The sequence below is a fragment of the Lolium perenne genome, chromosome 2 (genome assembly GCF_019359855.2).
Source record: "Lolium perenne isolate Kyuss_39 chromosome 2, Kyuss_2.0, whole genome shotgun sequence".
Lineage (NCBI taxonomy): Eukaryota > Viridiplantae > Streptophyta > Magnoliopsida > Poales > Poaceae > Lolium > Lolium perenne.
The window spans coordinates 295,098,440-295,116,431 of NC_067245.2; the positions used below are offsets into that span (position 1 = coordinate 295,098,440).

The 17,992-nt window shown below is 41.7% G+C and overlaps 1 protein-coding gene across 1 annotated transcript; it reads right to left on the bottom strand.

Annotated features, from left to right (window-relative positions):
- Positions 1-900: 900 nt before the first annotated feature.
- Positions 901-16,202, bottom strand: LOC127336164 (probable LRR receptor-like serine/threonine-protein kinase At1g56130). The gene is made up of 24 exons (XM_051362947.2): positions 15,835-16,202; positions 15,574-15,760; positions 15,389-15,460; positions 13,982-14,053; positions 13,825-13,896; positions 13,401-13,472; positions 13,193-13,264; positions 13,028-13,099; positions 12,817-12,888; positions 12,649-12,720; positions 12,500-12,574; positions 12,314-12,385; positions 12,152-12,217; positions 11,993-12,058; positions 11,847-11,891; positions 10,080-10,144; positions 9,597-9,976; positions 9,309-9,507; positions 3,255-3,416; positions 3,047-3,165; positions 2,309-2,519; positions 1,984-2,215; positions 1,744-1,894; positions 901-1,531 (listed from the first exon to the last, which is right to left on the bottom strand). The coding sequence occupies exons 1-24, from the start codon at positions 15,971-15,973 to the stop codon at positions 1,205-1,207; spliced, it is 3,072 nt and encodes a 1,023-aa protein (XP_051218907.1). The 5' UTR covers positions 15,974-16,202; the 3' UTR covers positions 901-1,204.
- Between the last annotated feature and the right edge of the window lie 1,790 nt (positions 16,203-17,992).

A 17,992-nucleotide genomic window follows, 5' to 3' on the forward strand; every position in this document is an offset into this window, starting at 1 on the left:
ACAGTGCGCCGACAGTTGTGCACATTCATACATAAATTTATCCCTAAATAAAATTATGTCAAAACATACCGGCGGCCTGGTGGACGACGAAGCTAAACTTCGGGGTGGATGATGCTCATAGTTCGCACACATTAAAAATTTCATGTCAAACTAATCAGAGAAATCATACACCTGCTTAACCTTCGCAAGACGCCCGCACCAACACCGCTTCGCTCTCACACCTGGGGGCAAACTTGCATCCTTAGCCTTTGTCGGCCTAGACTTCTGGTCAGAGCACGGCACACTCATGGTAGCTAATCGTGAGACGATAGGAAAAAGAGAGGTAGAAGAACCTGTGCAGCGAAGTGTGCCGATCCCTGCTTTTTATAAGGAAAAATCTAAGAGCGTGGCGAGATAGCGGTGGCGGCAAAAAAGGAGGGAGATGGTGGCAAGAAGGGATGGCGGGAAGGAGTGCTCGGAAAATGGTGGCGGGAAGGGGTGGCGGGAAAGAGTGCTCGGAAATTGGTGGCAGGAAGGGGTGGCGGGAAACACGGTGGCGGGAAGGGCTGGAGGGAAACACGGCGGTGGAAAGGGGTGGTAGAAATGGTGCTGTTTGGGTTTGGTGAACCCGAATAAATCAAATCGGGTTCGTCTAACCCGATTCTTAAATTTCAGGTTCCTAAAACCCGATTCATTCTTTTTATTTCCTTTTTCTTTTCCCTCCACACGGCAAGAGAATGAGTCGGGGTCAGCTGCCCCGATTTTTAAATTGCGGGCTACCCTGCCCCGTTTTTTGTGTACTCGGGTTCTGCTACCCCTATTTTTTAAAATCGGGTTCCTTGAACCCGACAGTGTATTATTACTGGAAAAAACAAAAATCAAGTATTATTTCTGAAATAAACAAAAAGTGTATTATTTTAAAAAAAATCGCCCCAAATGGACGAAAGAATACACGTGTACATGTACAACTTTTTAGATGCTACTCTTGCATACCTACTACTACTATACAGTTCCAGCACCGATGCGTGTAATCGGTAGTATCTTCTTGACATTAATACAGTCCTATTTTAAAAATATGAACCCTAACAAATGAAATTAAACCTACATTTACAGAAACATACAGACTGCATGGACACTACCTATAAAAAGCATGCATTCTCAAAATGTGTGTAGCATAAGAAGTCACCATGATGCGTGAATCGAGCCCTCAATCATGAGAATCATATCAACGGCCCAGGAACGACGAGTGCGCTGAGTCGGTCGTCAGGCCCAAGCTCGACTGCCCGTTGACCTCGGAGCTCATGAAGCTGGTGTCGTCGCCGCCCTTGATCTGCCACTCGGTGATGTAGCTAGGCTTGGCCACATTGTCTGGCGCCTCAACGTCGCCCGTCAGCATGGCCACCACCCTCGACATGGACGGCCGCTGGTGGGGCGAGCCCTGGGTGCACAGAAGTGCCACCTTGATGGCCCTGAGCACCTCCTCACCGTCGAATTCTTCGAGCCTTGGGTCTAGCATGTGGAGAGGGTGGTTGTCCTCGCATAGTTCCCAGACCTGAAAGTGTTGAGATGGTAAGCTGAAATGCAGCACATTGTGTGCAAGTACCGCAGGCGCTCAGATATGCCAAAACTGTGCTTGGAGGGTTTGATTTAAAATTCTATGAATGCATTTGAGATCTACATTTCCAATATCTAGTAGGAATTTCACTGTAGGTTTTACTGGTAAGACTTAGAATACTAGGACCTGCAGTTCCTCATTGAGCTTACCCATTCGAAAATATAAATCTTGTTTTGATCCTCAGTAGTGTAATAGTTTGGTCTTCCAGCTAAAGTCTCCAGTACAACGACGCCAAATGCAAACACATCAACCTTCTCTGTCACATGGCCTCTCATGGCATACTCAGGTGCAAGATAACCACTTGAAAAAGGAGAGCATAAACATCATAAGCATACATATAAAAATATAGTACGTAAACATAAAGGTTAACAAAATGGAAATAGACTTACAATGTACCAGCAACTTTCGTGCTGACATGTGTCTCCCGTTCATCATAAAGTTTGGCGAGACCAAAATCTGAGATCTTAGGATTGAGATTGGCATCAAGTAAGATATTGCTGGCCTTTATATCCCTGTGCACCACACGGATGCTAGATTCTTCATGAAGATAGGCCAGACCTCTTGCAATGCCTAAGCATATCTCAAAACGTGTTGGCCAGTCTAGGTTTGCTCTCCCTTTTCCTGCAGATGTGATTTTATGTTTTTAATTTTATATCCTAGACCTGAATTTATAGATTTCTAGTTGCGTTAATTAACAGAATTTAGAATTTGTACCAAACAGAGCATGATCTAGGCTTCCATTCTCCAGGTACTCATAAACCAGCAATGGCTTATTGCCCTCAAGGCAGCAACCATACAACTTCACGAGATTACGGTGTTGCACCCGAGAGATGGTTTCTATTTCCGTCGCGAATTCCTTTTTCCCCTGATGAGATGTTTCAGACAGCTGCTTTACTGCCACAAACCTGCCATCGGTCAACTTTCCCTGCAAAAAGGCAATGGTTTTTAACAAAACATCATTTTCTCCAGATATATACATTTAAATAAATTCTCCCTTTCATTTTAGTACTTTTATCAACATGTATGTCCAGAAGCTAAGACTACTCATAGTGGGTGGGAGTAACATAGGTCATAACATCACACATGTCAAGACGTTTTGGTGACATAACACGAAAATATATGAAGAAAGAGAATGAGGTGGAAACTAACTATGTTACCATAACATCACGTACTCCAACACAAGATGAGTCTACAATATAATAAATGACACATTGTATGAAACCACGTACAAGTTACTATCCACTATGGAGGTAGTAACATAAACTAGTAACATATGCATTTACTAGTCTAAGTTATTTCCACTATGACCAGCCTAAGAATACAAAAATATTTTTTTATAGAGTATATACAGGTCAGTCTTGTGATGTTTACTTGTACTACTAGCTTATTGGAAGCTACTTCCAGAAACAAAAAAATGTAAATAAAATTCAAGACTGTATGGGATTAACCAACCTTATAGACCGACCCATATCCTCCTTGACCAAGAAGGTTATTAGAACTGAAATTTTCAGTAGCTAACCTCAGTTCCCCATAACTGAGGACATTAGGTCTTCCCACAATATTGTATAACTCTGCAAGACATCACAAAAGATATAAGTAGCTTTACTTGAACACTCGTTTGTTCAATTAAAACACAGTTTGGTCCTAGTGTATCTCATACCTTCTTGCTCCAATGATAGTTTTCTCCTTTTCTGTCTCCACACGAAGATTCCAGCAAATGCCAACAACCCTAAAACTGCCACACCAACTATAACTCCCGCAATCACACCTGTTTTACTACCTTTCTTCTTAGCCGCAGCATTACGCACTGTAGGGGTGAAATCTGACACAACGTTCACTTGTTAGAAGTGTGATGTAAACAAAATCAATATATTTGAAATGAGGTTGAATGAAACATTTGATCATGTGTAAACTAGTTGGTGTGTTGGATCTTAAATGTCAGGTTCTTTATTTCACTTCTCTAAAGCTTCCTTATAGAAATCGAACCTCATACGTACTATTTCCGACTCCCGAGTAGTTTGTTTAGTATATATCATTTACTAGTTCTTTTGTGAATGTTTAACCACGCGGAAGGGCAGGCAGACGACAGCTCTGGCAGCTCTGGTACACGGCCAAGTGGTCGACCAGGGCCACTCCGGGAGTTGCTGACCATTGGCGCGTCGCCATTTGCACTACAGCAGGTGAGTGCTGGGGTCGGGGCAGGCGCGGGGCCACTGCTGGAGATCGCGCCAGGCGCAGGGGACAGAGGATCCAGTGGCGCTGCGGCCCAGGCAGGATCGAATGTGGCCATGGTCGCTGAACCCAAGAAGCTGGACACGACTGTGTTGCCGCAGAAAATCCCACCGGCGGTTAACACTGTAGCACCAACAGTCTATGGGGTCCAGGTCAATCATGAGGCAATGATGAGTTCGGTAGGAGTGAATCTGGGAGGATCTGATATAATGGGCAATGGTATGGCCTTTGGTGTGTCCTCTGTTTGTTCAGATTTTAATTCCTCTTCTTTTGATTTGGGGACTTCTATGTCAACTGAGTTACCTTTGCAACCAGGTGATAAAGGATGCTCCATGGTTCAGAATAAGGGAGAGAAATTCGGAATGGGTCTTCAGAGTACACTGAGGGATGCCTCATCTATGAAGGCTAATGAGGAGGTAATTGCTTTTGGGGGTATTCCGAAGCCTACTTCTGTTGTGAGATCGAGTGCACGGCTGGGTGGCCAGCCTAATGCAGACATGCCTCAGATGGAAAAGGCAATAAAGATGGCGAGTTTGCGTGATGAATCTTCCCTTTCAGGTAAGTTCGCAATCCCCAGTCACTCTATTATTCATATTCCAGATTCTGAGATTGCTAGGAGAGCAGATCGCCTAGGTATATCTCTAGGTAAATCAGCAGGAGAGATAGGTAAATCGGTTAAAGGGCTTAAATTGATAGAAGAAGAACGTATTCTAACTATTCTAGAGAAAAAGAATAATGACAATGAAAATATGGATGAAGGGTTGGAGACTCTTGTATTGTCAAAAGTATCCAACCTTAGTGAAGATTTGGTGGATGAAGATGACACCACTCTCGGTTTAGATGATCACCTTGAGCATCTCAAACCAGTGGTCAAAGTTAAGAAAAGTAGGCAACGCAAAATTTATGATACTAACAATATTCGCAAGAGCACTAGGAAAAGAATCAAGAAACAATGGTAACAATGCAGAACCTAAAAGGTATTAACTGGAATTCAGGAGGTTTTGGAGATACTGCTAAACATTTGTTTGTCAAAGAGGCGATTAGGGAACATAAATTGGACTTCATAGCTTTGTTGGAAACTGGAAGATCCAATTTCTCGATTCCTTTTTTGAACCAATTGGCAGCGGGATATAATTTCTCTTGGTTTTGTTTACCACCACACGGTCGCTCAGGAGGTATTCTAGTGGGAATAAACTCCGATACGCTACAAGTGGTAAAAGTAACTACAGGAGATTTTTGCGTTAAATTACATATTAAATGTAAGAATGATGGCTTTGAATGGATCCTGGTGCCTGTCTATGGGGCTGCCCAAGATGAGCACAAAGCTGAATTTTTGGCTGAATTAGTGAGAACTTGTGAATCTGAAACACTACCTATGTTGGTAGGTGGTGATTTCAATATTATTCGTAAACGTGAGGAGAAAAATAATGATAATTTCAAAGCGCGTTGGCCCTTTGTTTTTAATGCAATTATTGAACACTTGAATTTACGCGAGATTGCTCTTACTGGAAGACAATTTACGTGGGCGAGTAGAAGAATTGAGCCTACATATGAGAAGCTAGATAGAGTTCTTGCATCAATCTCATGGGAACAAAAATTTCCATTGGTAACTGTTAGAGCCTTAACTAGAGCTGAGTCTGATCATACTCCTATACTAATTGATTCAGGCATCAAAGCACACCTGGGTAATCAAGCAAAGTTCTCTTTTGAGTTACATTGGTTGCGTCAAGAGGGTTTCTTTGATATGATAGTTAAGGAGTGGAATTCAGCTATAGGTGGAGCTACTCCAATGGATATCTGGTTGAATAAGTTAAGACATATACGACGTTTTCTTAAAGGATGGGCAAAGAATCAGTGCGGAAAGTATAGAAAAGAAAGAGAACGATTATTAAACATTATTGATAAGTTAGATTTGAAAGCCGAAACAAATCGTTTGAATAATAATGAAACAGAAGAACTAAAAAAGGCAAATGAGAGTTTGAACAAACTAAGAAGAGATGAGGAATCCAAATGGGCTCAGCGAGCAAAGGTTAAACATATTCAGGAAGGGGGTAATAATACGAGATATTTTCACCTTATAGCAAATGGTAAACACCGAAAGAAGAAAATCTTCCAACTTGAACAACAAGAGGGGACGATTGTTGGGGAAGATAATCTAAAGGTCTATATTACAGAATTCTATAAGAAATTGTTTGGAGCACCTAATCCAACAAATATTTCTTTAAATGAAGAGGAGACTCATGACATTACACAGATCTCGGCAATTGAGAATGAAATCTTAACAGCCCCTTTTACTGAAGAGGAGGTACGTCAAGCTATTTCTCAGATGGAACTAAACAAAGCCCCTGGGCCAGATGGGTTTCCGGCCGAGTTCTATCAACATTTTTGGGAAGTAATAAAGTATGATCTGATGGCCCTTTTTTCGCAGTTTTCTAATGGGGATTTGCCTCTATATAAACTGAATTTTGGGGTTATCACATTACTACCCAAGAAAGAAAATGCGGTTCAGATTCAACAATATAGACCTATTTGTTTACTTAATGTTTGTTTCAAAATATTCACTAAGGTTGGTACTAATCGCATATCGGGGATTGCCCCAAGAGTAATTAAACCGACCCAATCTGCATTCATGCCAGGTAGGAATATTTTGGAAGGGGTAGTCATACTCCACGAAACAATTCATGAGTTACATACGAAGAAGATGGATGGTGTCTTATTTAAGATAGATTTCGAAAAAGCATATGACAAAGTGAAATGGCCTTTTTTACAACAAACTTTACGAATGAAAGGTTTTGCTCAAGAATGGGGTAGATTAGTACAACATTTTGTTCAAGGTGGTAGTGTTGGTGTGAAGGTGAATGATGATATTGGTCATTATTTCCAAACAAAAAAAGGTTTAAGGCAAGGGGATCCGCTGTCTCCAATGCTTTTTAATATTGTAGTAGATATGCTTGCCATCTTAATTGAGCGAGCCAAAGAAGATGGTCAGGTTGGAGGACTCATTCCACATTTGGTTGAGGGAGGTCTCTCTATACTACAGTATGCAGATGATACTATCCTTTTTTTGGAGCACGACCTAAACAAAGCAGTCAATATGAAATTAATTTTGTGTCTTTTTGAAGAATTATCGGGACTCAAGATTAATTTTCATAAGAGTGAGATTTTTTGTTTTGGCAAGGCAAAGGAGGAGGAGGAACAGTACAAACAGATCTTTGGCTGTGATGCTGGACAACTCCCCTTTAGATACTTAGGTATCCCAATCCATTACAAGAAACTCAAGAACTCTGAATGGTATCCGGTTGAAACAAGGTTTGAAAGTAAATTAGGATGCTGGAAAGGGAAGTTGCTATCCTATGGCGATAGGTTAGTGCTTATCAATTCAGTATTAACTAGCTTACCGATGTTTATGTTGTCTTTCCTTCTAATACCTGTTGGGGTAAGGAAACGTTTGGACTACTATAGATCTAGATTCTTTTGGTAGTCCGACGACAACAAAAGAAAATACCGGCTTACAAAATGGAACATCGTTTGTCGACCGAAAGATCAGGGAGGCTTAGGTATAGAAGTCCTAGAGATCAAAAATAGATGTTTATTGAGTAAATGGTTGTTTAAACTTCTTAATGAGGATGGGGTGTGGCAGGAATTGCTACATAATAAATATCTGAGACATAAAACATTATCGGAGGTTCATGCCAGACCTATTGACTCGCCTTTCTGGAAAAGATTAATGGAGGTCAAACAGGAATTTTTTTCCAGGGGTTTTTTCAAGGTGGGTAATGGTCGCAGTACTCGGTTTTGGGAAGATACCTGGTTAGGCAAGACTCCGTTGGCCCAACAATACCCATCATTATATAATATTGCCCACCATAAGAATGTCACGGTTGCACAAGTTCTTGGTCAATCGCCTTTGAATATTACATTTCGAAGATTGCTAAATGGTAATAAGTGGTCTTCCTGGTTACAACTATGTCGGAAATTAATGATGGTGCATCTGAATGAAGATGAGGATCGTTTTATTTGGAATTTGACATCTAATGGTTTGTTTACAGTAAAGTCGATGTATGAGGATCTTATGAGTGATCATACCCCCTTCTTGCGAAAATATTTATGGAAAGTTAAAGTTCCATTAAAAATTAAGATTTTCATGTGGTTTTTGAGTAATAAGGTGTTGCTAACAAAAGATAATCTAGCTAAACGACATTGGAATGGGTGTACAAAGTGCGTTTTCTGTGGGGAACAGGAGACCATTCAACACCTTTTTATTGAATGCCCTTTAGCTAAACTCTTATGGCGTACTGTGAACTTTACTTATGCTCTCCCACCTCCCACCAATATTACTAATATGTTTGGTAACTGGTTGAATGGAGTAGATAGACAATCTAAAGCTTTTATCCGGATTGGGGTTTCTGCTCTATGTTGGTCTATTTGGAGGAGCAGGAATGATATAATTTTTAATAAGAAACGTTCCTTTCATTTTTTGCAGGTTATTCATATGGTCTCCCATTGGGTCCAACTCTGGGCCCTACTCTCTCCGGAGGGACAGCGGGATGCCATGGCTTCTGGATGCACACGGCTCCTGATGGTCGCTCAGGATATCTTGTGCCAGGCTGGTTGGCGTCATACTAGAAGGCTATGTTGATTTGTAGTCTTGCTATGTGTTCCTTTCGATGGTTGATTCTTGTATCAATCCTCGTCGATGAATGATTTGTAAACAATACTTTTTTGAATATTTTTAATAAAAAGGCCGTGTGCATCACCATGATGCAGAAGCCGGGGAAGACCCCCATTTCGAGAAAAAAAACCAATGCAGTAGTTAATACAGTAGATTGTAATACACAACTTGATATTTTTAACTAACAGTTCATTTATTTCGGCGAACAATGTCTGAATACATTAGTTCGAGAAAATCCTAACTGGTTATGATTTCACTTACTGATAATAGAATGATGAAATATTTTATAACATTGATGAGTATAGTAAGGACTTAGTGAAATTTATACAGTATCAACCCTCATTTTCATATTGACGCTCTAGCATTTTTTATTGCTTTTGTTTCAAGATACATAAGATCGCATTCAGCATAGCTTTAATATGTGTTTGTACCAAGTTAATCTGGAGAATATATATGGTAGCATCTAAAAAAACCACTATTTCTCCAGTTGCCACATCAGGTACTCCAAGTAAAGCCCAAACAACGCCTTCACGAAGGGAACCTCCCTAAGGCGTCGATGCTGCCTAGTTTAAGGTCCGGTCAGGATTATGATGCCTCCATGGTGGTAACAACAAAGTTTCATTTTCTAGTTAGATGTTAAATGCATCAATGGTAGAAGTGACAAACTTTAACAGTGCGCATACTAGGCATGTTTTGTGACCAAGGGTGGTAAACTAGTCCTACGCTTTAGTTGATTATACTTGCAAACGCCATTGTGGAGAGTACAATAACCGCAGTGTAGAACCAAGAATTTATAGTTCAGGTGCGTACTTGGAGTTGCGCTCAAAGCCGATATTGCAGGCCCATAGTAGCCTTGAATAGGAATGCAGCAAGTACCCTTGCCAGCCCAGAAGAGATGAATCTCAAGGAAGTTTTTTACCACAGGAACAATATACTGCTTCCTTACAGCAATGTGAGATTTCCCTCCCGCTGTCTTTCTTATGTCGAAGTTCTGCTCCTTGCGCTCGCCCTATGTAGAAGTCAATCAAAATAATTTATTAGGCATAGTATATAAGCTAACAATATCATATGTTAGACATGTTAAAGCTTCTAAGCAACCTGGAGATAGATATCAAAAACTCTCCTCCCTCTTCTTTTCCAAGCCTCTGGATCAGGCGAGTCAATCTCTCCAAACTCAAGTGTCACTGTGTAGTTTCCATTCTCGAGTCCAATGCCATAATATCTCAAAGATGATGATGAGGTTCTTGCAGTTTGGAACATCCCAGAATCTTGAGTGTTATCAAACTGGTGTGAACTGTAGATTATGGAACTTCCGTTGGATAGGGTCGTGAATCTTCCACTGCTGCTAATACCCCATATGGGTGCGCCCCCAACAGAATAGGATGCGGCACCAAGATTTGCATTATCAGCCTGATATATCAAACCTTCTGATCCTGATATGGTTTTACTACCACCACAGTCTACCGCTAAGGAGGAAGCTGCGTTTAAGTTGCAAATCAGTAATTTTTATTTGGAAATCTGCAATTATGGGTCTGATATAACTATTGTAGATAAAAAAAAATCAAAGACTAGAAATCTTACACTGTGGAGATCCGAGAAAACATGGGGTATTTCGCTGAAGACAATTCAAGCCCCATGGTAAAACACTGCAAATGAAAAAGAGTGAATGTTTTCAGTTTTACTTACAAGCTCAGATGATGCATCATCTTGACATGAATAAATGTGCCTACATTACTTTTGGTAGGAATAGATGATGTTGAAATATATTGCTCACCCTTCTCCATCAGTTTAGACTTTTGGTTCTAGTGGTTGGTGGATGGAACTTAATATGGTATCAGAGAAGAGTTGTTGGGTTAAGTCATGGATTTCTCACTTTAGAAGAAAAAATTGCTTACGATCTTTCTATAAAGTTTAGGCCTTATCGAGTCACATGTGAGAAGGGTTGTTGAAGTATATGTGGATTAGCTAACTTTCTATGTGAATTTTGGTCCTACGGATTGGTGCATACAACTTAATATGGTATCGTGAGAGGTCTCAAGTTCAACATACAACCATCACAATATTTAATATAAATATTTTTGGCCTTCCTCGACCCCACGTCTAAGGCCTTATTTGAGGGGGGAGGGGGTTAATACACACAAACAAACATATATATATATAGGTAAATTAATTGTGCACCATGGTGTCCGCGCACCACGAATCATAAAAGGAAGCATGCATGCAAAACTAGGAAGTGATTTGTCCATCAGTTCAGACTTTTGATTCTACTGGTTGGTGCTTGAAACTTAACATGGTATCAAAATAGAAGTCTCGTGTCCAAGTCTCGGCTTTTTCCAACAATAACAACATCAACGCCTTTTTGTCAAGCAACTTGGTGTAGGATAGATGTGAAACCCAACGGAAACATAAGAAAACCAAAACAAGGAGAGATACAAAAGAAACAACTAAACTAAGATTCTGGCACATGAGTTGTTAATTTGCATGCGTTCCTATCAAGAGCTAAATCTTTAGGGAAATTCCAATCCCTCAAGTATCTTTTTATCGTATCTGCCCATGTCAACTTTGGTCGTTCTCTTCACGTCCTTATATTCTCCACTCTTTAGAATTCCTGAGGCCATCATTGGATATGAAGAAACCACCTTAGTCGGTGTTGGACTAACTTCTCGTCGACCGGTGCCACCCTAGCCTATCCCATATTACCTCGTTCCTATTGCAGTTCTTTCGTGCATGGGCACACAACCCTCGTACCGTGCGCATCTCCGCAACACATCTATTGGATGTGTTGTCTTTTAGTGGGCCATCATTCTACGTTGTATAGCATCACATATATGATTTTCGTTCTATACAACTTACCTTTTAGTGTTTATGGGACCTTTTTGTCACATAGGATGTCATATTCTGGTCACCACTTCATCCATCCCACCTTGATCCTATGGCAAATATCCTTATCGACATCACCATTGTTTTACAATGTTGATCCCAAGTATCGGTGGGTGCCCCTCTTAGGCACTATTTGTCCTTCCAAACTAACATCTCCCTCTTTGCACATAACACCACTAAAGTCGCATCGCAAATACTCTGTCTTTGTCCTACTAATTCTAAACCCCTTAGATTCCAAAGTCTGCCTCCATAGCTTTAATTTCCATAGCCCGTTTAATTCCAAAGTCTCAACTTTTTCCATTTAATAAAAATTGCTTGCCCTTTTTCTATCACATTTAGGCGTTATCGACCCACAAGTGAGACGGGTGTTGAAGTATATGTGGATTTTCCAACCTTCTCCATCAAATCAAACTTTTTGTTCCCCTGGTTGGTGTGAATGAAACTTAATAGATTAAATGGAGCAAGTACCTGTCGTTGGAGCTATCGATCACAAAGTCGTTTGCCACCAAATTCCTAACAACAACACATGAAAGATGGGGTGAAAATTATATTTTGTTGCTTAGATTAATCAGAGTGGCTACGAATGTTTAATCAGCAAAAATCATGAAGCATACAATTGCTGGTTTTTCTGGGTAACCCAAGAAGGAAAGCTTCCTGAGAGATGGTTGTATGAAAAATCTCTGCAAATATAGACAATAAAGTTAATAAGTTCAAGACATATTGTTTTCACAGAGACAAATGTTAAGTGGAGTTTGTGGAGAATGTGGTCATACAAACTGGTAAGTTGTTGAGTTTTTGTAGCTGGTAGAGATCCTGAAAGGCTATTATTCCCAAGAAATCTGATTCAAACATATTTTTGGAAGGAGGATATTTTCAAACATCAGATAAAAATAATTATAAGACATCATGAGAAATCAATATTGAGTAATTCTTACATAAACTTAAGTGAAGTAAGATTAAAGATTGATAGAGGTATTTGGCCAGTGATATTATTAAAACTCAAATCCCTGCACCAATGGAATAAGGATTATTAGACAACATAGTACCCCACGTTTAAATGAATACCATAGTAGATAGGTTACCAATTTGAATGTGGTTTTTCTGGTGCGGAAAATGCTTACAGTGAAGTTAATTTCACAAATTTGGAGAATTCTACTGACGCAAGTGTGTCTGATATCTTGCAGTTCCTCAATACTCTGCAGGTTAAACAGTTGAATTTTCAGGATCTGAAACTAACATGGGAAAGTAAAGTGGAGAACATGTGCCATACAGATCATCCAAAGATGTCATGTTTCCTATGAACGCAATTGAAGAGCTTCCATTTACTATGTCGCCTATTCTCCTGTGATATTCAGACAATCAATGCATGTATCAATGCCATATGCTTATGCTGGCAACCAACATACAATTACTGTAACTAAAACTACTATAAACTTACAGGCTCATCAACTGTGTAAGATTAGAAAGACTTTTGGGAATCGGTCCTTGAAAAGAGTTCCCCTGGAGCCTCCTATCATATGATACAGATATGTGTTGGTAAGGAAGTAATGCAAATAAATTTTAGACTTATCAGCTTTTTCCTATCATTTATGCCAAGAAAAAAGACCGAGAAACATTAACATTGGTGACTGGTGGAACATATATCTTACAGATGGTTCATGTTGGTCAAGGTTCCAAGAAAATCGGGGAACTGCCCGGTGAAATTATTGTCGGATGCCCACCTAGATGCAAGAAAAAAAAGATTGTCCAAGTTTATTGGTTGAAAATTGAAACCTTGGTATGAATTACACTGATATCTTGTCTTGTAAAATTACAGGCTAGACAGGATCTTAAGCTGGGACAATGTCGCTGGTAGGGGACCACTGAAGTCATTGCTATCAATGTACCTACATTTCAAAGACATACATCATTTTCCACTGAAGCAAATGATTTTCAATCTAAACAATGCAGACAACACTGATGATCTCGCGAATGTAGGACATGTGCAAAGGGCAAAGTAAATTGACCAAATAGAATACTTACATCTCCTGAAGTTTTGTCAATTTTCCCAACTCATCTGGAAGTGATCCATTAAAATGATTTGAGCCCAATGCACTGAAAAAGCATAAGATAATCCAGTTCAATTCTATACCAATGTTAAAAAGGAATTACCACTGAATCCATTTTACAAGGCTAAATGTTGATCAATATTTGATGAGGAAGATCCTCTCGTTTACTGGGTTTCCTATTCCAAATGTTTTCAATTTGTATAAACGGAAAGATACATGAAAGAACATACTCTAAGCCTCTACGTAGCCCAAAATACACAACTTCATGCAGTTCGTCCGACTAAATATACATCCGAATTTCTATTTTAAAAAGTTATTTTGAATTATAAAATATTGAAACCTGATTAGAATATACCACTATTTAAAATTACTCATTGAAAGAGTATAGTGTATCTTACAGTGATTGGAGATTTGTAAGATTCCCAAGCTCCTTTGGGATAGGTCCAGATAATGCATTGGTGCCCACGGTTCTTGTGATATTCGAGAAAAAGAATGTAAGACTGGTTGAAATAAACACATATATAATGCAAAGTTATTTTGAGTTGTGAGCCATACATGTGCATCAGATCAGTCAATTCGCCGATGAAAGCTGGCAATGGGCCAGTCAAGCTATTTTTCCTGAAGTCCCTGCAACAAGAAGACCAGAGACCAAGAACGTTAATTACATACATCTTACACCGAGTATGGGCGATTCGGAACTTCACATCAAGTCGGAACTTCATTGTTCAACTGTTAATCATATAATCAAAAATTGGTAATTCGGTACAAACTTTGATAAACTATACAATAATTTTGATGTTAAATGGTTGTAAAACTTGGCATGGTTTTTGCCTGTAATAACTGAAACCGGAAATATTTGTGCGAAAAAACTAGCGGCAGCTACAACTAGGACAATCAACTGTAATATTCAAAACTATTTCATTAGATTTACAATTCTTACTAGGGACCCTTCCACATCATAGATGTTCTCAATGGAGCTGATCTGCTCCCATTGACATGGAAAGAAGAGAACATACCTCCGTTACTGTACACCGAGACTAGACTACATTGTTGATCCATTTAAAGTTTAAAATCTTAGCATCAGCAGCAGACTCTTCGTTTCGGCAGTCATGTGTTCAAGAAGAAGTAACCGTGATTTGTTCGCTAGGAAGTACGGAGCACCGGAAGATGCGTCCTTCTTGACACGCTGAACTGGGCCCGGTAGTTATCCACAACATGAGGTCTTTTAATCCCGTTACGACATATTATTATTATAGCATATAATGGTATATATCATCTAAAAAAATTATACAATATATATTTGTATTTCCTCCCAAAATAATTACGAATATATATATATTTATTTGTTAAAAGATACATATTCATTTATTTATTTACTTAGTTCGAAATTTGGTCTCTCAAATTATATACCATACATTTTGGTCCCTTAGTCAAACCCCTCTATGTTTAGTGTTTTGCCACATAAAAAAGCGTTTTAGCGACCAAATTCCACACACAACCAAGTAGTCAAAACAAGGGAACAAAATCAGGTACTGGGAAAACCACGCAAAAAATTATAGAAATTTCACTGAAACACATGTTATATTATAAAAGGTAGAAAGGAATCCTTTATTGAATGCCATGGTTTTCCACTTTTTTTTTTGCTAAGCTTTATGGCTAAACTTAGACTTTGTCACTAGTGGAGGGACCATGGCATAAAGCTTAGAAAGGAATCATTATTCATTTTTTTTTTTGCTAAGACTTAGTGCACATGAGTTCATATAGAAATCCATATAGATTAAAATCCTGGAAAAATCAGATAGAAAAAGTAATTAACTGTTCATATATTCTTATTTAACTTAAGGGTAAATTTCACCAAACAAATTATCCATGCAAACAATCTAATTGAGCTAGAATAACTAACTAGTTGAGTCATGGGCTTTTATCTCACTTCCAGGGTGGAAATCGATCGAGAGCACATACAGTTTGGTGAGGCGAGTGAGGTTCCGCAACTCTTCCGGGATCGGGCCAGCGGCGTCCAGCCCGTTTATCTTCCTGCTTCATCCAATAAATTAACCAGAATTATTCGAATGTTCATCTTCTCCAGCTGAGCCGTCAGCGATTCAGCAGATGAGAAAATGTGGAAATCTGGGTGGAGTAGATCTTACAGTCTGGTAACGTGGCAGAGCGTGCCGTTCTGATCGGTGCAGTCACACTTGATGCCCGGGTTGAAGTTTGGGTTGTCGTCCAGCAGTGTGTCGTCCGTGGCCACGCCGCTGCAGGGGTTGCCGCTTATGTTCCACGACGACTGCGTCTTCAGCCCTAGCTTCGCCATTATCGCGTTCACCGCCGCCGCTGCCACCCAAGCAGAAGCAAATTGAGAATCCAACAGAATTCACGCTTCCAACGATCGACGAGTGGGTACATACCTTCGGTTGGGTCGGTCTGCGGCTGCAGCTGAGCCTGAGCAGCCGCCGTCCGAGAAGAACACATAACTGATAGGAGTAGCAGCAAGAAGAGCACGGAGCCATGGCGTAAGCACGAACTCCAGCTTGGACATAGACCCATCTCCGGATCCCCCGATCTCCTCAGATAATCGGATTGCAGTCTCACGGTGAGAGGCGATGAATCAAAAGAATGAAGCGGGTATATCCATTAGAGATACTAGTATATATACTCAGAGTTACAGAAACTTGAAGTGGGTATCCATCAAGTGGCCTGCCACTTGATGATTGAATCACAAGTCTAGCATATGCATGGATCCACACGGACATGATTAACATGGAGTAGGTGAAGAGGCTGTTGAAATGTTCCATTCCGTTGAAGATGGTACTACTAGTTTGGTTCTATATGCGACTGGGAGGCGGCTAACATCAATTTATTAGTTGTATATTTGCATGTGTCCAGACTCCAGAGTAATTAAAACCGAGCTAGCTTAGAGGCGGATACGAGGTCGGCGCTGTTTTTGGCTCACACTAGCGTCTCTAATAAAGCGTGGCGCGATATTGGCCCAATAAAAGTACCGGCAACCCCGAGCTGTCCGTTCGCAAAGAGTGTGAATCTGGGACGCCGGCATCCTCATCCACGTAGAAAAGCACCCATGGGCCCCTTCTGCTAGCTAGACGCGCCGGTTTCCGCCTCCTTACACCCATGCCCGAGCCGACTCCCACCCATCGCCGTTGTCACCGTCGCGTCCCCCGTGCTTGCCTTCCACCCCGCATGTCCAGAAAACGCTGTTCATCGGCACCGCCGCCACTCCCTCTATCGGCCACCGCTCTTTCAGCCGGAATAGAGGTCACCATCGCCGCCCAACCACCCCGCCCACAAGGTGTTCGTCGGATTGTCGCGATGGATAGTGACGACGAGATGTTGGTGCAGTTGTTCATGGAGGAGGAGAACATTGCTGCTGTCCGGCAACAACAACTGATTCTGACGAGCCTCCTCCGTGTTCGCCAGCCCTTGCTGGCCGTGCCTCGACGCGGCGGTTCAAGGCCAGGCAAGAGGAAGAACGTCAACCGCCATCGTTAAGCCGGCAAGAGGAATAATTTTATGTGATTGAAATATTGTTAAAGGAAAACAAAAGATTTTGGGGGCGCCGATTTGGGGGACACCGGTGTGGGAACCAGTTCCCCAAATGGAGGCATCTGCCGGCGCCCCCAATAGAGCACTGCCGGCGTCCCCAAATAGGCACCAACAAGGGCGCCGACATTGCCGTATGGGGCGCCGGCCCTGCATCCTCCATTTGGGGATGTTGTTCCCACACCGGCGCCCCCGTACGGCAGCTCCGGAATGCTCTTTAGTCGAGGTTTATACAAACGACAAAATTCATACTAATTTAGACTAGTTTATACAAAAGTGACTCGGATTTAAACTAAAAACATCACAAATTCAACTAGCGGCACCCCCGGAAGACGCTGTAGTCGAGGTTGTACGTGTTGTCGCCGCCGCCGCCACCGACCTCATTGGAGAAGTCGAACCAGTCGTCGTCCTCCTCCTTTCGCGCCGGTGGCTGAGAAGGACCGGCGAGGTCGACGAAGTTCTCGCCATGGTCCATGGTGAACCACACCTCCGAATCGCGCCAGTTGAGCGTGATCTGCCGGTAGTTTTCGTCGACGAACCTATCGACGATGAGGTGTTGCCCCGGGAACTCCTCCTGGTCATCGCCGCCACGGAAGGCCGTATGCGCCTCCGCCTCCTCTCCCACCATTTCTTCGCCGGCGGAGGCGGTGGTGAGTGAGCGGCGTTCTCCTCCTTGGGGCGGCGGCGTGGAAGCGACCCTGGCGTCCTCCAAGCTGGAGCGGAAGCCGTGCGCCGCGGGCCTTCGTGGATGACGACACCGCCCGAAGGAGGAGGATACGCGGCTGAGCGCGTGCAGCCACCAGTGCTCGATGAGCTGGAGCACGAGTGGCCTGACGCTATCCTTGCTGGCGGCATCTGTAGAGGCGGCGCCATGCTTTACACCTGGAGGTAGTAGACCAACACGCGCATGTGGTCGACGCTGTGGATGCACGGGCGGTAGCCGTACTTCAAAAACGTTGTGTCGATGTCGCGGCCATGCCACCAGGCCTGGCGGCCAATGTGGTTGAT